This window comes from Bubalus kerabau, chromosome 15 (assembly GCF_029407905.1).
Source record: "Bubalus kerabau isolate K-KA32 ecotype Philippines breed swamp buffalo chromosome 15, PCC_UOA_SB_1v2, whole genome shotgun sequence".
NCBI classification, from domain to species: Eukaryota; Metazoa; Chordata; class Mammalia; order Artiodactyla; family Bovidae; genus Bubalus; species Bubalus kerabau.
Window position 1 is genome coordinate 75,098,579 of NC_073638.1, and position 23,812 is coordinate 75,122,390.

A 23,812-nucleotide genomic window follows, 5' to 3' on the forward strand; every position below is an offset into this window, starting at 1 on the left:
AAAGTGAAATTTCATTTGAATTTACATTTAAAAAAAAAAAGGGGGGCTTCCCAGGAGGCTCAGTGGTAGAGTCCACCTGCCAATGCAGGTGACATGAGTTTGATTCCTGGGTTGGGAAGATCTCCTGGAGGACGAAATGGCAACCCACTCCAGTACTCTTGCCGAAAAGTCCCGCGGACAGAGGAGCCTGGCGGTCTAGAGTTCATGAGGCCACAAAGAGCCAGACGTGACTGAGGCCGAGCGCGCACACACACACAGGCACATATTACTAGTGAAGTTAACTTGTAATGTATTGCATTTCTTCTTTTGTGAATTGTTTCTACTGAGCTTCCAAGGTTCAGTGCAAAGGTGACTCCTTCTTCCTCTCTGACCCCAGGGTCAGGCTTCTCTCTTAAAGGCTGAATTCCCCACTCTGAAGCACGGCGGTGTGGTCTGGCCTCCCGTTAGACCGAGAGCTGTTGGGAATAGGGCTGCCCTGATGCACTTCGGGGTCCTGAACTGGGCCCCGGCTCCTTCTGCCTTTGATAGCAGCAGGCAGCTCTGCGTGCCCTGCTAAGGGCGACAAGGGCACCCAGAGGGAGGGGGCCCGGGGCCATGAGGCTGGGCTCCAGAGCAGGGTGGGGGGCTGCGATCCCCCAGCACACACTGCTGTGGGGTGGCTGTGGCATGGGGGTGGAGCTTGGTCCTTGTGGGGTGATGGAGCTCAGAGAAGCCAGCCACGGAGCAGGTCGTGTAGGACCAAAGCCCCATGTAGCTACAGACGCTGCTATGGCCTCGAGCAAGGGTTTTGGCTTCTCTGCTTCTTCATGTCAGCAAGCCTTGCCTGATCTCCTGCCAGGGAGAGGAGAGGAGGGTTACAGAGGAGGTGCAGCCCCCTCCAGGAAGCCAAGACTGGGATGTTCTCCTCACTCACAGGGCAGGTTTGTGGGGGCCCCTGCGTGAAGGCTCTAGGCACCCCCATCCTGCTGGTCAGGATCAAGGCTGCAGTAGCTCACACTGGCCACCAGGAGGCACTGCAGTCCCAAGTACCTTCCTCAGGGCCAGAAGTGAGGCCCCAGGGCCCCTGGCAGCAGATGTTTCTCCCAGTTTGGTTAAAGACCCAGGCCCCCTCCCCGGAGGGTTGGCCAAACAAGTGGTGATTCAGCCCTACTATGTGTCTCCGATATCCAAGCCCTCCAAGGGACACAGCGGTGGGTGAGGCGGGTCCCTGCCCTTCTCCGCATAGCTCTTTCCTCCTCTGGTTCTGAGGGTGTTCACGTTCTTGACTTGTATCAGTCCCATCTTTAGCACCCTCATTTTACAGATGGGCAAACTGAGGCTCAGAGAGAGGGAATCCACTAAACGTCACCAGCTACTGGGCAGCCAGCCTGACCCGAGTTCCTCTTATTCCCTCCAATCTCCTCCCTTCGTGGAGACCCGAGGGGCATCGCTGGCCCTCCGGATACTGACAGGTGAGCCATGCCCAGGATACCCGACCCTGGTTTTGCCCAGTTGGCTGTCCAGGCAGCTCGTGGATTTGTTGCTGGCTCCTCTGTGGGCTCTTCCCCAGGGAAGCGTCAGCAGTCGCGGGGACTGCAGGCCCTTCTTCCATCACTCCACACTGATGGGAGGGGTTTCCTGTGAGCCAGAGGATCGAGGGGGCTCCCCAGAATCAGGAAGGAAAAGGACTCAACCCTGGGCTCTCACTACACACCAGGAGCTTCATGGTTTACTAACATGCTCTCACTGCTGCTGTTTACAACAGCCATGTGAAATATGCCCATTTTACAGCTGCAGAGACTGAGGCCAGAGGGCGTAAAGGACTTGTCTAAGAATGCAGAGCTGCTTAGAGGCAGCATTTGAACCCCAAGCCTGGGGCATCTTCCTCTGGGCCCTCCTGGAGTGGATACCCAGTGTGGGGCTGGGACAGGGCAGCCAGGAGACAGAGTCAGGGAAGAAGGGGAAAAAAAAGTGGGAGCCACAGGAAAATTCCTCCTCTCCGATGCCTCTAAATCTGCCCAACGTATCCAATCTTCAGTGCTGGCCCTGATGAAACTGTCCTGATAGAACTTCATAGAACACCTGGGACCTCCAATGTGGACCAAGGCCTTTTCTCGGGACCTTGTTTTCAGGGTCACTCCATCCCTCAGTTTACATTCAACTAATTTTTTCTTTTCCTCTTCCTGACACTGGGTCTGGATTTATATTCAATTCTCTGCTAAATACCAAAGTATTTAAAAGTAAAAAGGCCTATGTCTGCGACTTACCCCCAAACGGTTCTGAAAGAAATAATATGTATATGTGCATCTGAATATATATTAATATATACATACAGAAAGAACACAAAAGAGAGTGAGGACAATAATGCAAATATGGTAAAACTTTAAGATATGGAGGATCGGTGTCAAAGGGATCTGGGAATCCTTTGTATTCTACATTTAACTTTTCCTGGTGTCTGAAAACATGTCAAAATGAAAAGCTTTTAAAAAGAACAAGAATGCAGACAAATGGGAAGAAACCACTTTATCCAGGAATCCAAGCTCCGAAACCGGCATTTGTTACAATTTGAAACAGGACCCAGACTAGAGTCTAGTAAGCAATCTCTCTGCCTCCCCCTCACCAGCACCATCCACGACTTCTACAAACGGGCTTGCACGCTGAAATCAAAATCACAAGGCATCTAGATCAACTCAAGGGACAAACGTTTACTCCCTAGTCCTATGGAAACCCTCGTTTCCATCCCCGGAAGCAACCGGAGACCCCATTAAAACATGCGGTTCTTCTAAGGCCGTAGGAGGCAGTATTTTGTTAGCTGAGGTCAAGGTATCCTTGGGACTTAAAAGTACTTGGTACTGTTTGAGCCTATTTTAATTTCAGCTCTCTTACAGTTAGTCCAAATGGGTATGGTTTCCTTGCATCCAAAGAGAAGTGGTTAAAAAGGAAGCCCACCGACAATAGCTGGCACATGCAAGCGACCTGTGTTTATTGGTGATGAACCTCCACACAGAGGAGGATTATTCAACCTCAGAAAGGAGGGAAATTCTGGCACCTGCTACAGCACGGATGAGCCTTGAGGACACTGTGTTGAATGAAACAAAGCAGTCACAAAAGCGCAAATACTGCACGATTCCACGTACACGAGTCCCTGGAGCTGTCGAGTTCAGGGAGACAGAAAGTAGAACAATGGCTGCCAGTGGCTGGGGCCCAGGAGGGTGCAGAGTTGGTGTTTCCTGGGGACAGGGTTTCAGTTTGACAAGATGAAAAGAGTTATGAGGCTGGATGGTGATGATGGGTGCACAACATTATGAATGCTCTTCATACCACTGGACCGTACACTCTAAAATGGTTATGACGGTCAATTTTATTTTTACTTGTATTTTAAAATTTTTTTAAAAATTGGAGAGAAAGAAAAGACAGTCCACTACTGGCTAGGGTCCCTGCAGGCCTTCATCCGGCCTTCCTTCAGTCCCCAGAGTCCTCTCCGTACCCCAGCTTAGGCCCCAGATTCTTTTCTCTTCTCTTCTCCCTAACACTGTGGCTTGGGTTGCGTCTATTCATTGCACTCATTCCTTGGTTGACTTGTTTGTTCATTCACCAAGCATCTCCCCAAGGCCTCCCTTTAGACATGGCCTCACCAAAGGGACAGACGACACCACGGCCTGACGGCAAGAGCCCTGTGACCTGGGCAAGGCAGGCTCTATGGGAGGAGTGGCCGGTGCTGGCTGAAAAGGTCAGGAGAGGCTTTAGCGATGATGTGAACTTGACCTGAGTACTGACATCTACAGAGGTCTTGGCAAGGCCCGGTAACCACATTTTATGGCAAAACAGGACACCCAGCTTTCAGCTGAACTGGTCCTAAATTACTGAGTGAGAAGCCCCGGGGCCCTCCCCCAGGGCTGGAGACAACAATGAGACAATCACACAGTTGCTTGCGTTGCAGCAGTTCTGACCCACTCACTGTCTCATCTGATTCTCCTCAGATCCCTGAGAGGCACGTGATGAGGAAACTGAGGTCCAGAGAAGCTTGCCTTGCGCAAGATCACAAAGCGAGGTGGGGCAAAGCTGGGATTTGAACCCAGATGGTCCGACTCCAAGCCTGGTGTCCCGTCCACGGCCTCTCACGTGTCTCTTGGACACAGGCAGGCAGTCTTGGGGGGTGGGGCGGGCACTGGCTGACTCGGTCTTGTCTTTGAGTGACACAGTTGAGCCTGAGGAGAAATTTCCATCTCAGGGGACTAACCTCAACAGAGCTCTGGGGTCACCGCGTGCTGGTTTTGGTGGTGTAGTCGCTCAGTCGTGTCCAACTCTTGCGACCCCATGGACTGTAGCCTGCCGGGCTCCTCTGTCCATGGGATTCTCCAGGCAAGAATACTGGAGTGGGTTGCCATTTCCTTCTCCAGGGGATCTTCCCGACCCAGGAATCGAACCCAGATCTCCTGCATTGCAGGCAGATTCTTTACTAACTGAGCTACAAGGGAAGTCCATGGGTCACCATGAGAAGCCCCATTTATGATCTAATACTTGGACATCACCTGGTGCTGTTCCCTGGGGTGGGCTGGGGTCGTGACCTCAGTCAGGGACTCTAACTACCCCTGTGAGCAGCCCTCCTCATGGACACTGAGGTTTCCCAGCTCCCCGCTTCCTGGCCCAGCCCAGGTCTCATCCCCAAGCCCTGCCTCACGAGGCTGGAGGGGATCCAGAGACCCAGCAGGGGAAGGGGCACCGGCCCAGGCTGAGTCTACTCCCAGAGAAATGGAAGGAACCTCCCCCATTCTCCCTTCAGCCCAAAAAGAAGCCCCAGAGCTCAGGGGCCACCCTGGGCCACCCCTCCTCTTTCAGGCAGGATACGGAGACCCCCGAGTGATCACATCGCCTGTCAGTGGAAGGACTGTCTTCTGATTTCAGATCAGCTCAGTGGTCTGTCTGCCTCTTGTCCCCCGCTACCTTCACAGAACCATGTGGCCTTGGGCATGTCCTTATCTCCTTAATCCCTCAGAGCCTCCGTCTCTCCTCTGCTTCAGAAAATCTGCATTCCCAAGCATCCCCTTGGGGACACTGTAATACCACCGTTGTATCCAAGGGAGGCAAGATGGAGAAGCTCAGATCCTGCTCTAGGTGAAATGAATGAGGAGTCCTTGGAGTAGGACCGACTTGGGTTGACTCCTGAAACTGCCCCTGACTTGCTGCGTGCATTCATTCAGCAGCATTTCTGGAGCGCTAGTTATGTGCTGGGCAAAGCTCCAGGTGATGGAAACAAAGTCCAAGAAAGCATGGCCCCTCCCTTACAAAAGCCCTGCTTCATGAAGGAGGCAGTGATTACGGCGGTGGAGGTGGATAGGGCAGGGGCATCTCAGCCAGCCTGGCGCGGGAAGCAGTGTTTCTGGGGCCTCTCCAGATCTCTAGGCAGTGATCTGGTTGGAGGGGTCTGTCGAAGCTGTGTACAGCTAGCTCTGTGCATACGATGAAGAAATGTCAGCTCTCCCCATCAAAGAAATGGGGAAATTTCTCAGGGAGATTGTTTAGGAGGCTTCCAAGCCACTCATGCCTTGGCAAAGTGACTTTGGCCTCTGTGCGACTGGGTTTCCTCATCTGTAAAGTAAGAGGGAGGGGACCCACCTCCCAGCATGTTTGTGGGGTCTCAGTGAGGCCAAGGGCGAGAAGGCACACCTCTGCCTGACACCCAGCACGCTGTCTGTCAACGGGAATCCTCCACGGGAGATTAACACACTTATTATTTGGAGGGAAGTTAGGCCAGGGGGGGAGGAGACCGCAGAAGAGGCCCTCAAGCTGCAGTGTCTCATCCTCCCCCTGCCCCCGCCCCCGCCCCAGGTATATGCTCTTCAGCTCAAGTTTCCCCAGCTCCAGCTGCCCAGAACATTCCACAGACCTCCATCCCAAGCAGCTCCCCCCACCCCAGTCCCCTTCCAATCAAGGCTCATTTCTATGTACATATAACAGAGAAATAAATGGGGTGAAACATTGAAACTATTTTGTTTGTCATTTGTTATAGATATTTAAAAGTGCTAGCTGATGTTCAAGAAAGCCCCTTCCATAAATACATTTTGACCTAGGCTGCAACTTGTAGTAGAGCTATGAAAGGAGGACTCTAATTTTAAGCGCTGCATTGAAGACAGAGTGGCTTATGCGCCAGTTGACAATGGTCAGAGAGGCTGTGAGCTCCTTCCAAAAACCTTGCTCCTGCTTAGACACTTGGTAACATCTGGACGACTCTCCTATGCAGGCACACCAATATTTAACGGCTCCAGAAGAATTTTCTCTGTGGGGGCCTTCGCTGTCCTCCACCCAGCATACCACCCAAAAGCTATCTGGGGGTGGGGAGTGTCGAGAGGGATCCTTCCAGAAATGAACCGCCACTCCCACTGGCGCTGCTGTCTGCTGTCATATAGAAACTAACCTTGGTGATTCAGGGCTATGTCAGGGCCCTTTCTGCCAGAGAAACCCAAATCACCTTTCCAGGCCTGAGTCTGTTACCACTTCCTCTTTGTAGATTTCCTGCCATGCCCTCCTCCAAACTCTCCTTCTTCTTCTGTGAAAGTTGCTTAGTCGTGTCCAACTCTTTGTGACCCCATGGACTATACAGTCCATGGAATTCTCCAGGCCAGAATACTGGAGTGGGTAGCCTTTCCCTTCTCCAGGGGATCTTCCCAACCCAGGGATCAAACCCAGTCTCCTGCACTGCAGGCAGATCCTTTACTAGCTCTTCACGAGCCACAAGGGAAGCCCCCGAACTACTCCTAATAATTCGATTGCTTTTCACAAAGCATTGCCAAGTGTGGATGCATGGCAGCCTCCACCATTACACAGTATCTTCATCACAGGCAGGGAAAAAGTCTTGTCAAACTCTGGTCCGCACATCTGGCACTCAAAAAATACCTGCTGAACAACCAACTCAACAGATACCTGAATTAAATGAATCTTGTTAAGTAACTAAATGTCTCAGTCTGTGGAACGACCACATCGGCCTAGAGAGAATGTTTTTCCCACCAAAATCAAGTGTTTTCTTCCTCCAGATGTGTTCATGGTAAACTAAACAATCATTTACAAGCCCCAAAAGCAAGAATATGTTTTCTCCCCTTGGACAAGAAGGGACAAATTATGGCTGGATTAATTGTGAGGTTTCCAGTTAAAGTTTTCTGAGGTTGATAAAGATGGATAAGATTATTCAGGGCTTCCCAGATTTGTGGTAGTGGTAAAGAACCCACCTGCCAACACAGGAGACGTAAGAGATGCGGGTTCATTCCCTGGGTCGGGAAGATCCTCTGGAAGAGAGTATGGCAACCCACTCCAGTATTCTTGCCTGGAAAATCCTATTCACAGAGCTGTCTGGCAGGCTACAGGTCCACAGAGTTGCAGAGTCAGACACAACTGAAGAGACAGCACAGTGCTTGTCAGGGAAATGACTCATCCCATGAAACAGTGAGAATGGACCTTATGGAGCACAAAAGCGGCTTCCTGTAATCTTATCCGAGGGGCTGAGTCCTGGGTAGCTCATTAGGTAAACCCTGGCCCTGGATGTCCACTCAGGCAAGGTCTCTCCAAGGCAGCCCCTGATCCCTGGCACAGAGCTGATGCCGAGCCAACGAGGAGGCCGTTCCAGGAGCGGTCAGTTCTTGCGAGTTTAAGGAAGGGGAGCCAAAACTCCCCAGCAGACATGGCTTGAGGGGTCTGAGGGGCCGAGGACTACCCTTCTCCCCTCCTTGATCCCTCCAGCGCCCATGCTGGGCAGACAGCCAGCTTATACCCTTTTTTCATTACTCATCTGTATTTTAAAATGCTTTGTCAACCACACAATATAGACTCAGCAATAATTTGTTGATTTTTCAATTTTATGCATTCAAGTCAACCATAACTGTCTGTCCAAGTTTCTGGCCTCACCTACTCAAAGTTCCAGCAACATCCTATTATTAACAATAACAACTAACATTTATTGGGCACTTCTGCTGCCATAAGCTCTTTACCTATATCACCCTCCTCAATCCTCACAACATTCCTTCATGGTAGATATGATTCATATGCCCACTTTACAGACAAGGAAAATTGAGGCAAGGAGGCAAAGAGGTCAACTCATTTGCCCAGGGTCACTCAGCTGGACAGGCCGAAATCTGTTTCCAGGTCCTGGCTATACTGGCCTCACTGAACCAAAGGCACCTGAAGATTCTGGCAGCCGGTGCAGCCCAATTGTAGCATGAACACAGTTTCTATAAGATTCCAAGGCATTAGAAGCTGCGCCTGTTACTTGCCTTTGGGCCTCCCCAAAGGCTCAGAGGATAAAGAATCGTCTGCCACGCAAGAGACACAGGAGACGTGGGAGATGCAAGTTCAATCGCTGGGCAGGGAAGATCCCCTGGAGGAGGAAATGGCAACCCACTCCACCTGGCCGGGAGACCAGGCCTGTGTTGAACCAACTGGGCTGGGGGGGTCCCGAGGCAGGAAGTACTGTTCTCATGAGCGCCCCCTGGCGCTCTCACTGCTCCACGGGTAGCGGCAGCCACCCGCCCGTTGCCCCCGCCCTCTGGTTACCCACCAGGGGCGCCGAATCCTACCTGCTCCCTGGCTGAGCCACTCCCTGGGCAGAGCTTGGGATGACCAGGGTGGGGTACAGGGAGCAGCAGATGCCTCTGATGAGGAGGAAGCAGAAAATCTTCAGGACGTTCACGGGCCCAGGAGTATAGAGCAGGGTGGGGTGCATGGACTTCCCTCCAGGGGCTCCTCCCAGCCCTGTGGGGAAAGGGCTCTGGGGTCGTGTTATGGAAGGGAGTCCTCTCCGATCTGGTCCTCTTAGGGGGTAGTGTGAGGACCCTAAGAGCACATGAGAACCTACCCCAAGGCCATGTCCTCACGGGAGACTCAGCTGATGGACACGGGGGCTCCCAAGTATGGCCACAGGCCTACTCAGAGGCCAGGGTTGGGGCGTGGGCACCCTCGCCACTAGCTCTGCCCTCCCCCGCTTCTCATCCACTCTGGCTCCTGGAAAACAAATGTGTGCCAGAGCCGAATCTCTTTGGCGGGTCAGTCGTTGGCCTGGAGGTGAGGGGTTGAGCAGGATGACTTAATGAGGTTCCTCATATTCTAGAACTCTGGACCTTCATCTCAGGAGGCCATGCCACACTGGGGACATTGACTAGTGGTACAGAATAGAAAGCCCAGAAATAAATTCTCAAATACATGGCCAATGGATTTTTGACAAGGCAGCCAAGACCATTCAATGGAGAAAGGGCAGTCTTTTCAACAAATGATACCGGGAAAAGTGGATATCCGCATATGAAAGAATAAAGATTGATCCTTATCCTGTACCATCTACAAAAATTAACTCAGCGTGGTTCGAGACCTAAGAGCTACAACTATAAAGCTCTTAGAAGAAGACATAAGGAAAACCTTCCTGCCACTGGAGTTAGCGATGATTTCTTGGCTATGACAATGAAAACACAAGCAACCAAGGAAAAAATTGACAGATTGGATTTTTTCAAAATTAAAAAATTTTGTGCATCAAAAGGACACTATCCTGAAAGTGAGAAGACAGCAATAGAGAAAATATTTGCAAATCAGATATCTGACAAGGGATTATCATATATATATATATATATATATATATATATATATATATATATATAGGGCTCCCCGGTGGCTCAGATGGTAAATAATCCACCTATAATCTAGGAGACCAGAGTTCGATCCCTAGGTCAGAAAAATGCTCTGGAGAAGAGAATGGCAACCCAGTCCAGTATTCTTGCCTGGGAAATTCCATGAACACAGGAGCCTGATGGGCTACAGTCCATGGGGTTGCAAAGAGTTAGACATGACTGAGCAACTAACACACATATGTAGATATATCCAAAATATACATAAAACTCCTACAACTCAACAACAAAAGCCAAGAATGCAATTCAAAAATAGGCAAATAAATATATATTTATCTATTTATAAATATTTGCCCAAAAATGGGCAAATAAATCTTCTTTCTCCAAAGAAGAAAGACAATAATGGTTGTCAGAATAAAGATCAAAGATAAATAAATAAAGATTGTCAAAGAATAAAGGTCAATAATGGTTTGACAAAATGGTCAAACACAGAAGGACAAATATTGTGTAATTCGACATCTATGAGGTGCCTGGGGTAGGAAAATTCAGAGACAGAAAGTAGAACAGAGGTTTCCAGGGAATGGGAGGAGAGGTAGATGGGGAATTATTGTTTAATGGGCCCATTTGGGATGATGAAAGGGTTCTGGAAATAGTGGTGATGGTCACACAACACCACAAATGTACTTGATGCCAGTGAATTGTTCATTTTAAATCCTTAAAATGGTAAATTTTATGTTACCACGGGCTTCCCAGGTGGCACTAGCGGTAAAGAACCCACCTGCCAATGCAGGAGACGCAAGAGACGCGGGTTTAATCCCTGGGTGGGGAAGATCCCCTGGAGGAGGGCATGGCAACCCACTCCAGTATTCTTGCCTGGAGAATCCCATGGACAGAGGAGTCTGGCAGGCTATGGTCCACAGGGTTACAAAAATCCAGACATGACTTAGCACAGCACATATTTTACCACAATAAAAAGTATCCCTAATTAAAATAAAGATTTGAATGTTGAAAGAGGCTGCACGAAGTCTGGGGACGCAGCCTCTCACTGCACTGCTCAGAGGCTTCCAGGGGGCTTCCCAAAGTCTGAACCCCTCGTCAGAAAGTGAATGGCCCCCTCTGCTTTGCCCCCACCGTTCTTCAGGCTGATTCTTGCCTGTACCCATCACGCCCACGCAAGTCACACACCTGCTCTTTCCCAGGCATTCCACGTACTTTCCTGACCCAGTTCTCTCTGACTCTAGAGTGCTGTTTCCAGCTCTTCCAGCTGGTGAACTCCTATTCAACCTCCAAGGCCCACTTCAAATGCCCCTACCCACTAAGTCCCAGTCCATTCGCACTTTTCCTGAGAACCGCCATGTTTGCACATTTAGCTCCCCGTGGGCAGGAATCCCCTCACTCACTGCCCCGTGTTTCACACCCAACAACACAGGGCACAACCCAGCAGCAGCATGTGTCGGATGGGAAGGAGGAGCCTTTGGCAGCACACCTCTCACAGCTCCGTCTATGCCCAACTCCTTCTCTACAGAGGGACTGGGGTGGCGGGGGGGGGTGGGGGGGGGGTGGGCCCTTCTGCCACCGTGAGGGCTGACTCCACCCCAGGCTCAGGTCTCAGTGTTTCTTCTCATCTGGGCTGTGAGCTCAGGACGGCATATAGGCCTGAGCGGAGGGGGGCATCCCCTGGCGGGGGGAATCTCAGAACCCTGGGGAGGGGCGGGACTGAGTGGAGGGGGGAGGACCCAGGGAGGAGCGTCAGCAGAAGAACCAGGGGCCCCGAACTCACTGCAGGGAAGGGGGGAGCCCTGAGGAGAGGAGGGTGTATATGGGTGGGTGAGGGGGAGACGGCCCAGGAGACTGCAGCCACGGTGCTCCTCTAACTGCAGGAGCCTGAGAGGACACCAGGCCTGTGCAGAACAGAGCAACTCAAGGTCTCCTTCTACCACACTTCAGAAGGGTCCCCGCAGGAAATATTTTTCGCCAGGGTAGAAGAGAACTAGAAGTCGGGTTCCCACCCATGACCACGCCTCCTTCAAAAGGAGGAGGAAGGGAAGGAGGATGGAAAGGTTCCCTCCCTCCTCCCTGCCTCCCGCCTCCCTGCCTCCCTCCCCTGTCCCTCCCTCTCTTCCTCTCTTCCTTCCCAAAATTCACCGAGCACCTGCCCTGTGTAGCAAGCCCTGCTCCAGGCTCTGGGAAAACAGTTGGAAACAAAACCTTTTTGTAAGACAAAAGCCTCAGGCGGTCTCACATCCCTCCCAGGAGGCAGGTATTTCCTCATGCGGTCTTCAGCTCCACCCTGCCTTGATCAGAGGTTCTGGCAGGATCCTGGGACCTCTGGGACTTAAGATGCAATCCCTCACAACAGTTATGAGGCACCGATGCCACACCTGACCCCAACGCAGCCGGACACTTGAACAGGGAAGAAGCTAGGCCCAAGGACACAGGGTCAGGTCTAGACTCGGACCTGCCGGGGCCCCAAGCCCATCCTTGACCTCCTCCCCAGCCACCGCCACCCCACCTGCCACCACTGCACCTCCAGACAGGAGGATGGGAGGAGCTCTTTGGGGCCATGTTTGTAAACCCAAATCTTTCCATCCCATGTCATCTGAGATAGGATGAGCTGTGTTTAGTCGCTCAGTCGTGTCCAACTCTTTGTGACCCCATAGACTGCAGCCTGCCAGGCTCCTCTGTCCATGGGGATTCTCCAGACAAGAACACTGGAGTGGGTAGCCTTTCCCTCCTCCAGGGGATCTTCCCAACCCAGGGATCGAACCCAGGTCTCCTGCATTGAGGGCGAATTCTTCACCATCTGAACCACCAGGGAAGTCCCTGGATATCAGGGAGGCCCACAAACCCAGGAAGGCCCCAATGTTTCCTTTCTTACCCTGAAACCTGATCAGAATACAGCCCACCCCCACCGCCCCCCCCCCACCCCCCGTCCCCAACTGCCACCACCATTCAACATACCTTCATCATCTGCAAGATGAAATGAGAAGGCAGCATCCCTTAGTCCAGACTTTGGCCACCTTGCAGGATAACCCTGCAGGCATATCACCTCTCTGCATCCTCACATTTCCTCCCACAGAGGCGGGACTGCCCCACACAGCCTCCATTTTGCAAATGAAGAAATAAACTAAAGAGATAAGCAGACCATTTCAAAAACACAGGCAATTTCCAGGGAAGAGCCAACGTGTGAACCCAGAGCTCTTGATGTCCAGAGAAGCCATGGAGAGGGGAAGGAGAAAGCAAAGAAGCAGCTACGGGCTTTTCAGCCACCAGAGAAGATCCAGGTGGTCTGAGGCAACTCTGAGCCCTCCCCTTATGGGGTAAAGCTCCACCCATCTGGGAGCCGGCTGCCCTTCTCCGCCCAGCCTGAGTTGGGGCTTCGCCTCTCCAGTACCAACCCATTAACTGCAGTGAACCAAGCTACTAGTCTGTCTCCCCATCCTGACCTGAAGGTAGAGGCTGTGTCCAGGGCCTCACAGAATCCCCCAGGAGGCCTGGAACAGGGACAGGCAAAGTCTGGTGAGGAGCTGGAGTTAGGCATTTAGGTCCCCTTCTCTGTGAAAACTGGGCATTTGGGCCAGGAGGCGTCTGGCGTCTCTTCCAACACTGGGCGGGACACCCATCCCGACACCAGGACCCATCATGTTGGAGGGTTGACTTCCGGGCCTCAACTGAGGTCCCCGACCTGGCAGGTGGTCAGCCTCAGAGGAGGAAATAGGTCATGTGGCCTCAGCTAATGCCCTTGGGCTCTCACTGCCGGGTTTCCACACACTTAGGAAACAAAACCCGGGTCAGGGAGCCTGGCAGAGAGCAGGAGTCCCTGCCCCACTGGGTCACATTTGGGGATAAGTTTCTGCAATCCCATCAGGTGCTCTTCTGTTGCCCTGGCAACCCCAGGAGCTCCCGGTGGAGCCCATCTAATTTCTGAAGGAGAGGGAAGGGGCAAGCATCTACTGTGCATGAGACACAGAGTGTGTGGCTAACTGGACAGATTACAGTGAAAGGAGACGGTGGGAGAGGGGGCACAGGTAGCCCCCAACTCTTTCTTCCTTCTCCACCCTCTGCAGTCCTTCCTTCCTTCCCACTGACTTGCCTGTGGGGTTCCATTCCTCTTTAGGCCTCAGTTTGTTGTTGATTAGTGGCTAGGTCGTGTCAGACTCTTTTGCAACCCTGTGGACTGTAGCCTGCCTCTGTCCATGGGATTTTCCCAGGCAAGAATACTGGAGGGGGTTGCCATTTCCTTCTCCATGGGGGTCTTCCTGACCCAGGGATCGAGCCCCAGCCCGTGTCTCCTGCATCAGCAGGTGGGTTCTTTACCACTGAGCCACCAGAGAAGCCCAGGCCTCCGTTTGCCAAATAAGATCCGCAACTCGCATAAAGATGGTGTTCAGGCTGGTTTCTCTTCCTCAGAACTGAGGAAATGCTCAAGAGCTGGAGGTGGGAGGAGGCCCCACTGTGGTGTGGGTGGGCTGGGTGAGAGCTCTAGGAAGCCTCTGGGGCTTGTTCCACCCCCAAGGGCCCCAGGGAGACTCTGCCTCCCCGGGGAGCCACAACCAGCAACAGGGAAGGCCACAGGTCATGAAGCACAGGCTCTTTGTCACTGCCTCCTCGCCCAAGACTGGTGGTTGCACGGACCACAAGCATGGTCCATCCCCCGGGGAGGGGGGCGCACAGGATCCCATGCAGGTTCTCATTCTCACCTGCATGCCGCTGACTATACTGGGTGCATCCTTGCAAGCACTGTCTATACTGCACACCGCTGTCTATACTGGGTGCATCCTTGCAAGTGGTAGGAGGCACGCAAGGCTTCCATATAGGCATGCACGTGAATTGGTACGCATGTATGGTCCCTGGAATCACCCTGGGACAGACACCCTGGTCCAGGACAGATGAGTGTGAGCCGGGAACACCACCCCACAGTCACGCGGGACTCAGGCTCACACCCACTCCCAGGCCTCCGCCTGCACCAGTAAAGGTATTGGGATGTGCTCATAGCTTCCTTCCGGACAAAAGAAAAGTGAGGAGGGTAAGGAGGGCCGGGAAATTGGGTGGGCGGGGGAGCGGGGAGAGTCCAAATTGGTACCAGCACAGTAACTCCTAGAGGGCCTTTGGAAACTGTCCAAACTCCCGGATTTCGTAGAAATAAAATCTGGATCCAGAAGGGGAAGGGGACCCAAGGCCCTGCGGGGAGTAAAGAACAGCGTGGTGGAGACCCACCACCATCTCAACCTGGACCTTAGCGCCCACCCCAAACCTTCCACAGCCTCTCCATCTTCTCTGCCATAGCCCTGCCCTCAGACAGCTTGGGAAACCTGCTGCTCTGCCCCAACCCGGGACCCCGGCAGTCCATCTTCGAGGTGCTTGGGGCTGATGCCCAGGTTCCCGAACCCCTAGTTTGGAAGGAAATCCGCTCTCCAGGACAATCTGATTTAAGAATCCGATGAAATGCGCACCAACTCCCTCTCTTTCTAAAACGCACAGCTGCAACGCGCCCCTGCCCAGCAGCCCCAATTCTGTGGTTCCCAATGCACGACCAACCGAGGTGTGGTCGTAGGGAAAGCAGGGTAGTTGGCAGGTGGTGGCGCCTCTGTCAGTGACCCTCCACGCGGGAGGGCTATATCTCCCCGTAACCCTCCTCTCACGCGCTGTGGTGACCCTGCTAGCTGCCCCCGGAGCTGGATTCCGAAACCGCCCGCTGCCCAGTCCCCAGCCTTTCGCAGCTCCGAGCCTCCTCTTTGCACGTCTCTTTTCCTCTCCGCCAAGCCTCAGCTCCCCTTCCGCGGCTCCCTCTATTCCTTGGAGCTGCTGGTTGGGGGTGGGATGGGGCAGAGAACAGAGTCTTGCCTAAGGCGGCAGAATGTTCCGGGGAGGCGCGGGGTGCACGGCCGCTGGTGCGTCTGGGGTCTCGCGACCCCTCCATGGACACACTGGAGGCTCCGGTCGCACTCCTGAGTCAGCTTTCCTGGAGAGAATGCCGTCCAGGCAGCACAGCGTCGGCTGCCCGCGGCTACCCCGGGGAATGGAGGTGGGGGTGTTACCGTCCATCTGTAGGCGAGAGAAGAGGGCACAGGCTGCACCTCTGGGTGGGAGGCCCCTGGGAGACCACCAGGAACTCGGATGGCTGAGAAGCACCAGCTTATGGCTGGAAGGTTTGTTGGCCAGACAGAAATGTTTCTCTAAAAAGGCCCTGTTTTGAAGGAAGGCCCTCTTAACTCTCTAGTCTGGACCAGCCGTCTCGGCCAGTGGTGCCCACGGCCCCAGACCAAGGGGTGGGGAGCGGGGTGGGGTGGGGGAGGGTGCCTTTCACTCTAAATTCCCTGGGTGGTATCATCCCACAGCTGAGTACCCCCCTGTCTGGGTTTTCGAATCTGATGATCCGCCTTGAAACCGTAATACCTCCTGGGGAACCGGGTAGGGGGCGGAGCATGTGGCCAGGTGGCACCTGGGTAAGCTGGGTCCAGATACAGGACCACGCTCCCACCGCCAGTGCCTCGGTCCTTCGGTTTCCTGGTGGGGAGAGGAGGGTCGTGGGAGCTGAGGACGCGGAGTTTGCCTCCAGCCAGGCATCCTCCCAGATTCGTCCCACCAACTCCCTTTTCCCGGCCGCGAAAGGCGCACTCGCTGCAGCTCGGGCTTCGCGGGTCACCACCCCAAGCCCTCGGAGCCGCTGGGGATCCCGGCAGTTTTCCTATCCTTTCTCCTCCCGCCGCTTCGGGCACCCTGGACCAGAGGTGAACGGAAAAGTCCAAGCCCCAGACAAACGCCGGGACCCCTCCCTCCCTCCCCCCAGCCCCCGTAGACGCGAAGGCCGTTATATTTCCATTTTATATTTTAATTTGTCACCGAAACAAAGCCGCACGCAGATTTGCGGGAAGAGGGAAAAGGGCTGGGACCAAGGGATAAGGTATGATCACGGGGAAACGCGCGCAGCTGCTTTCTGAAACGAAAGTTCTCATGGAGTATGGCGACATTTTACGTTTGGTACTTTTAACTTGTTTTCCTGTTTGGCCCCTCTCTGCAACGCACAAAACTCGGAGCTTCAGCGACTTCGGGAGAGCCTTTGGCGGCAAGGTTCCTGGGGCAGCCGGCAGTTCCCAGCAAGAGTGAGGACTGCGCAAATGCCCGACAGGCAAGGTTATTCTCTCAAGAAACGCCACTATCGGGAGGGGGGCAGGTTCTCCGGCTCCCCCGAAGCCTCTTCTGAAATTTCCTTGAAAACAACTGAAAAAAAATCCCCCACCCTAGTTTTCGTTTAGGGATACAATATATAAATGGTCTGTATCTCCATCCACGTGATAGTTACACCGTGAGCACGTAATTAACAATTCTTCCAACGTTTCATTAACCGGGTGCTTCACTGTATATAAATTATAATAAAGACACATCGACTGTTTTAAAATAATAGGAGGCCTTTAATCCAGGCCTCCTGTTTTTCTATTTAAGATGCTATGCGTTTAGGCTGAACTGTTTCAGCAGACTGAGGGCTATAGAAATTAACAAAGTAAAAAATTAAAAGCATCTTTCTTCCTCTTCTCCCCACCCGCAATTGACCGGGGATCCTGGACGTCACAGCTCCTACGCTTGAGTTTTCCCTTCATCATCCCACAATCATCCATGGGTTCTTAAGGCTAATGCGCGCCCCTCAGTTTCTCCCTGTCTTTTGGGGGATCCCTCTTACACAAAGCACACCCTGGTTCTTTGGCTTAATTTGACTATGACCCACGTGGAGTTTACATATTTCGTGGTGTGTGGATTGTGTCGGTGCTGGTGGGGGGAATAAATATATCTAGCATTCAATCACTGCGTCTAATTCGACAAATCAAGGCCAGTCCCCCGGTGGCGCCCCAGGGGTCTCCGGCCAGGCCCAGGTCTCCCAAGACCTCTGCGCTGAGAGCACTGCCTTCACGCGCCGGGATGGGAAGGTAGCAATCGGCCAGCAATGAAAACCTGCGTGCACCGAATCGAAAGCGAAAGAGAAGGAGGTAGCAAGGCTGCTTTCGGAAGCGTCCCGGCGCGCCTGGCCGAGACCTGGGGTGGCGAGCGCGGCTTGGAGAGTTGGCCCCCATTGCGAGCGAGATGCCAGGGTCCCGACTCCTGCAGGGATGAGGCTCTTTGAGCAGCTGAAAAACATTGGGTCTCCAACCTGGCAGGTCTCCTGGGGCTCAAGCGGCTAAGTATGGGCCAGGACGGGCGGGGACTTTGGAAGTGCGACGTGTGGCCCCAGGGAACCTGGTGGGGTTGGGATTGCAGAAGGCAGGATAGGTGGGGCTCTTGCATAAAATAGTGAATGCATATGCCTGAAGGGAACCGTGGAGTCACCTGGTTCGTGACCCTTTCAGTACTGACAGAGAAGCAGTGGAGGCGCAGTTAGGGGCAGGAACTTCTGCAGCCTGGATGCGTGTCTCCCCTCCAAGTTCCACATCTCCGAGCAGCACCCCCCCCCCCCCCGCCCCAACAGGAGGCTGCAGGCAGCTTCCTGCTCCAGGCTCTCGGGCTGCGGCCCCAGTGCAGCCCCCGGGCCCACAGCTCTGCCGTCAAGGAGCGCTTGGATCTAAGAACTGGCTCCCGGTGGAGGAGACCTCAGACCCTCACTTTTGCTCCAAGCAGTTACATAGATGGAGGAACTGGCCTCTGGCCCCCGGACCAACGGAGCTGGAAAGGTAGTTGCCAGGCCAAAGCCCCACTGGGTGGGGGCCCGAGCCACAGTCAGCCTGGCACCAAAGCTGAGTCTGCCTCTGCCTTTCCCAAGCTCCTGGGAACCTCTGAGGCTTTTTCCCTCCTACTCACTCACTTTCCCCCTTTGGGGTACACACTCTCAGAGTGGGAGAGAACCATGTCGGTGTGTGTGTACTTCAGAGTCCCTGCCTGCTGCTGTCCTCTGTGCAACCGCCTCTCTGGGCGGCAGAACCTCACCTCTTGGTGCCTCGGTTCCCTCCTTTTGGGCCTAATGTGCCTTTCCTCCCCACCCCCCACCTACAAGAGCCAAAAATCTCCTCCTGGCCAGAGAGACAGCAGCTGCTGAGAGAAGGAAACGAATAAGCAGAGCTGTCCATAGTTTGCGGCCGCGCCCTGAGCAGTGCCTCCATCTTGGACAGCCGGGGATGGCAGTCCTGTTGGTGTTTTCCAAGCTGCCGTTTGTCCCAACCTGCGGCTTTGGGATTTTACCAGCGCAGGGTCAGTGCCCGCCCTGTCCTCACAAGCGGGTGCTTATAGGTTCCCAGTGCAGCACAGAGGTCGACAGAAGAAACATGGAGGGGGCAGGCTAGACTCCTCTGTCTCTCTGGGCTGGGGGCCGTGGGTGTGTGTGTGTGAGACATTTACTATCCAGTGAGGCCTGACCGTCATCTCCCTGGGATGCAGGTGAGGAAACCGGGCTTTAGAGAAGCTCCTCACGCGCAGGTCAGCGGGGAGCCCCATGGCCACTGCCCATCGAGGGTGCATTATGGAGACTGGCAGTGGGGGCCCAGCAGGGCTCAGAGGTGGTGCTCAGAGGAGTCTCACACTTTCCCCCTTTCCCTCTGAAGCCGAAAACATTTCCAAATGAGACATTGGGAGCCACGTAGGATCTCTCCTTGCCTACTTTCTCAGACGCCTTGCTGGGGAATTTCTCTAAAACATGAAAAACCAGTGCAGAGGGAGGGAAAACTGTCCATGGGGCGTTCCGTCTGGGATATACCCACACCTAACGTTCCCAAAGGACAGGAACCAGGAGGGGCCTGGTGGGGGAGGAAGCCTGAGTCCCAGGGGGCAGGGGGGGCGTGCAGGCGGGGGCACGTGGACAGGGTGAAAGCCCCTAGCTGCCTGAGTGTGGAAGAAGCATCTGTGCGGAGCTTCGGAGCTGCGGCTGTGATTCACGCCGCCTGAACTCATTCCAACAGGAAGGTGGAGAGGCAAGGTAGAGGAAGTGGGGAAAGCCCCGGAGCTCTCAGCCTGCTGTTCTCTGGGTTTGAGAGGCCACACGAGTGTACTAGGCGTGTGTGTGTGAGCCCGCTGCTCCTAAGGAAGAGGTTGTGTGTGTCTGTGTAGAATCCAAGTATAGACAAGAATACGACCCTGTGAATGTTTGTGCGTGTCAACAACCACTTAGTGGACCCCTTCTGAGCCTGTGGGGAGCCAGCTCCAGGCTGAGTATTAAAAAAAAAAAAAAGCATCCGCAGAAGTTGTTTCCTAAGGTTATTCCAGTCGCCAAGGCCTCCAATACGTCTCACCTCTGTCCCCCGGCCCGGTGTCTCATCCCGCCTGGATCAGTGCAGCCAAACCACTGTACTGTCAGAACCAGCTCATTTCCAGGGCCCTTTGTGAGGGCCGTGGCCCAAGGGGGAGCGTGTGAACCCAGCGCTCCTAGCCCAGAGATTCTCCCATCCGTCTCAGTTTCTCTCCCTGCCAGATTGGGGCTCACCAATGCCGATCCTGTAGCAGAAAAGGTTCTGGCCGCAGGCCTTCCTTGAGAAGCCCTCTCCTCCTCTTTGGTCGCGGCGCTCCGGGGCCCAGGCCTGTGTCCCGTGGCCGCGTTCAAGGGGGCTTGGAGGTCATTTAGGCCTCGAGTTCCCGTTGGGCCCAAATCAGGACCCAGAACCTTCCCTCTGGCCCAGCACCGCGCCGCCTGGAGCTTTGTGGCTTCCTGTTTTCCCAGCCGCTCGGTCCTAAAGCGTGGTTCAGAGGCCGGCCGCCTCCCGGGATCGCCCAAGGCGAAGCGCTTGGGAACTCCGATTCGCTCGCCTCGCCTGCTGCGAGCCACCCCGATTCGGGTCATCCGCGGCCTCGGGCGTCTTCGAACCCGCGCCCGGCTGGCTCCCCTGCGCCACCGCATCCCCGGCGCGCCCCGCCGGCTGCGCTTCAGGCTCCCGGCCGGGCTCCGCACCTGCGATGCTCCCACCTGCAGCGCCTCCCGAGGAGCCTTCTAGCCGGCCAGGAGTCAGGCCTCAGCGGCCCGGGAACCCGGAGCCCAAGCGTTGCGCTGCGACTGTTTCCCGCCGCACGCCGGGAGCCGGTGCTGCGAAGCATCCGCTTCGAAGCCGGCCCGGCAAGCAGCGCAAAGCAAGCGGTTTGCGGAAACGGCGAAAAGGAGGAGAAACGGACTCCGGGTTGAGTTTTAACAGCCAACGCTCCGTGCCCTTGGCCGAAGGATCCCAAGGGGGCTGGACGGATTCCCCCGGTCCCTTCGGAGCGGTCGATCCCCATTTTCCGACCCAAAGTCACAAACCGCTCGGCCCCGCGCCTCCCCAGCCCGCCAACTCTCGCCTCCAGCAAGTTGATCGCGTTTCGAAGGTCCCGGAGCCCTGGGTCCAGGGGTCCCCAGCCCCGAGGGATTCGCACATGCACTCACCGTAGCAGGGGACCTGCAAGGCCGCGTTGTGGCCGCCGCCGCCTTCCTGGAGTTTGAGGCTGCCGTCCGGGGGCGTCTTGCAGGCGCCTCGTTGCAAGTAGAGATGCGGCTGCGGCGCTGGCGGCTGCGGCTGCGGCGCGGGCGGCTGGGGCTGGAACTTGCTGAAGGAGCCCCGCGCCCCGGCGCCGCTCTCCAGAGGTGCTGCCGGGTCCTGCTGCCCCGCGCCGTAGCGGGCCCGGCTCTTGGCGTCCCCGAATCCCTGCCCTTTGGCGGCGGCCGACAGGAAAGTTGTGCTGAACTTATCACCGCCGGGGTATGCCCTAAAAGGCGACGAGCCCTCCCGGCTCTGCGACACCGGGCTGTAGTAGGCGTCCATGGCAGCAGCCGGCGACTCGCAGTAAGAGACGCAGGTCTCAGCATTCATGCCTGGCTCGCGCGGGCGACGGGCGGGGGCGCGAGCGGGAGCGCGAGGACGCCACCGCGCGCCTTGGCCGGGAGTTTGGAGAGGCCAGGAGGCGGTGGCTGTGCGCTGCGCGCGGGCCTGCTCGCTCCCCCTCCTCCCCTCCACGCCTTTCTCTCTGGCTCCTCACCCCCTCCTTTCTCTCCCTTCTCCCTCCCCACAGCTGGCCAAGGGAAAGAACCGAGGACTGTAAAAAGATTCAGATGTTTCGGAAAGTTGACCAGATCTCCCAAACCCTCTTAAGGTTTTTGAACCGGAAAAAGAAGAGTGCCTTCCCCCCCACCCCCCGACTCTTTCTTTTTCCCTTCCGTCTCCCTCTCCTCCTCTCTGCCTACTCCCCTTCTCCCTCACCCTTACCCCTTCTCCCTTCCTTTCTTTTAAGGAGATGCTACTAATTCGGTCGCCACTCGGAGGGGATTCTACGCGGAGCCGCCCAAAGGCCTTTTCAAGTCTAGGCGGGGCCAGGGAGGTCTCTGGACTCCCCGGGCTCCCGAGGCTAGGTGGGTCCAAGCTTCGGCCTATGGGAAGGGGGCATGCACAACTTTAGTGATGGATTAAAAAAAACAACAACACGAAAAACAATCCAAAAAATCTGACAGGGTTTGACATTTGGAGTCAGAGGGGCCGCTAGCTTCTGGGTGCAGGCAAGTCGTTGGGGCACATCCCTGCGAATTTAGCGCGCAGCTGCTACGGTAAATGTAGCGCGCAACTTTCCTGTCTTCCCAACTGGTGCCTTTTGCTCTGTTTCCAACCCCTTTTCCCTATTGTCGGTTCCTCCTTGAAAGTAACACAGTCACACACACACACACACACCCGCGCGCTGCAGTCACCCTGCGCACGGCCACTTTCTTGTTAACTGTTTTCCTCCCCTTAAGGGCACGGGCGAGGGTTGAGGAGGAATCCATGTTCACTCAGACACTGGAGAACCAGCAGGCTGTTACAGTTTCTGAAGCTTTGCGCCCAGCCCAGGAGATTTTCTGGCTGGGTTAAGGGCGCTTTGAGAGTGGGGAGTTGGGAGACCCGCGCCTCACCGCTGCGCAGTCACCTGCTCACTGCTCAGGTGGGGGTGAGACAGTCTCTAATCTCTGGCCTCACAGTCCCCACTAGAAAAGTAATGGCCTGGATTTGACGGGTTGTGTGCGCCTCAGGGCCCTGGAGCCGGCCACAGCAAGGGAACAGGACTTCGCTACAGTGAGCCGCGTCCCTTCTACACGGCTAATCACTGATTGCGCCTCACAGCAACCGTGCTTGGTGGAAATCGGGGTCCCCAAATTTTCCGATGAGCAAACCGAGGCTCAGAGAGGTATGAGCCCTTGACTGAGGTCACACAGCTGGGAAGCAGCAGCGCTTGCCTTGAAACCCACGCTGAGGCTCGTCCCTCTGCCGATCTGGGATGACGTTGCTGACAGAGAAAACGAAAACACGCAGAACGGAGGAAACGGAGCTCTGACTGCTGGATGACTCGGGTTTGGAGGAGCCCAGTAAGAGCAGTCCTGGATAAACTGCAGAGAAAAGGATAGAAGACATATCTCAAGGGAGGCTGGGAGTGGGGTGAAAGGTGAAGGGGCAAAGTAAAATGAGAGAGGGCCTGAGCGCCCTGAACCCAGGAATGTAGGTCAGAAGTCAATCTTCTGCACCTAAGGTCTCCCTAAGAAGAAATATGGGGGGGGGGGGCGGCGTCGTGCTTCTACCCCCAACCTTATCCTAGCTAATCCTCACCCCCACCCCTCTCCCTTGGTATCTCTGCTCCTTGCTCTGCCGCGGACTGCGCGATCCCACATCTGGTTTCCATCGCGGCTTACCTTGAAGTGCTCGTTAATAAAGATATTCTGCAAACCGTGGCCAGGGGTGCACAGGCCCGAACCCCTCCCCCACTGCCCATAGGGACCCGCACCTCTCTGGCTCACGGCCCAAGCCAAGTGAGGATCTCATATATACTGAGTCCTTGTTGTGCCAGAAGCCATCCACAGGTTGTCTCTTGGGGCTATCTCCACAATCTGGGGATGCTGGTCGTCTCCTCATACCCATTTTCCAGATGGGTAGACTGAAACTCAAAGACACCAACTAATTTTCCAACCTCAGTTAGCCAAAAGTGAGTGAGCCTGCATCGTCCCAAATTCTCCTGTTCAGCCCTAGTTTCTTTTAGTTCTTAGACTCTGCCAAGTTCTGGAATTCCCGTCTCATCCCTGTGCTTTTTGTCTTGCTAATAACTTGGTATTCAGCAAAGAGTGTCTTCCTCCAGGAAGTCTTCCCATCTTTCCCAGTCGAGGTGCATCTCTGTTTTGGACTTCAGGTTTGTCTGGTTGCCGGTTCAGTGTTCATCTCCATCGCACTAGTCCGAGGTTGCAAGAGGGCAGCTTCTGCGCTGCCTGGCGCCTCACAAATATTTACAGAATAAAATATTAGAGCCTGGGTTCCTTCCACTGCTCAGCGAGGCAGTTCCCAGCG

At 54.7% G+C, this 23,812-nt stretch overlaps 1 protein-coding gene across 1 annotated transcript in view; it reads right to left on the reverse strand.

Annotated features, from left to right (window-relative positions):
* ALX4 (ALX homeobox 4) overlaps window positions 1-21,328 on the reverse strand; it is a 44,927-nt gene extending 23,599 nt beyond the window's left edge. The window contains exon 1 of the mRNA XM_055547824.1: window positions 20,905-21,328. Within this exon, the coding sequence (XP_055403799.1) occupies window positions 20,905-21,328 (424 nt within the window). The remainder of the gene's footprint in view (window positions 1-20,904) is intronic.
* Between the last annotated feature and the right edge of the window lie 2,484 nt (window positions 21,329-23,812).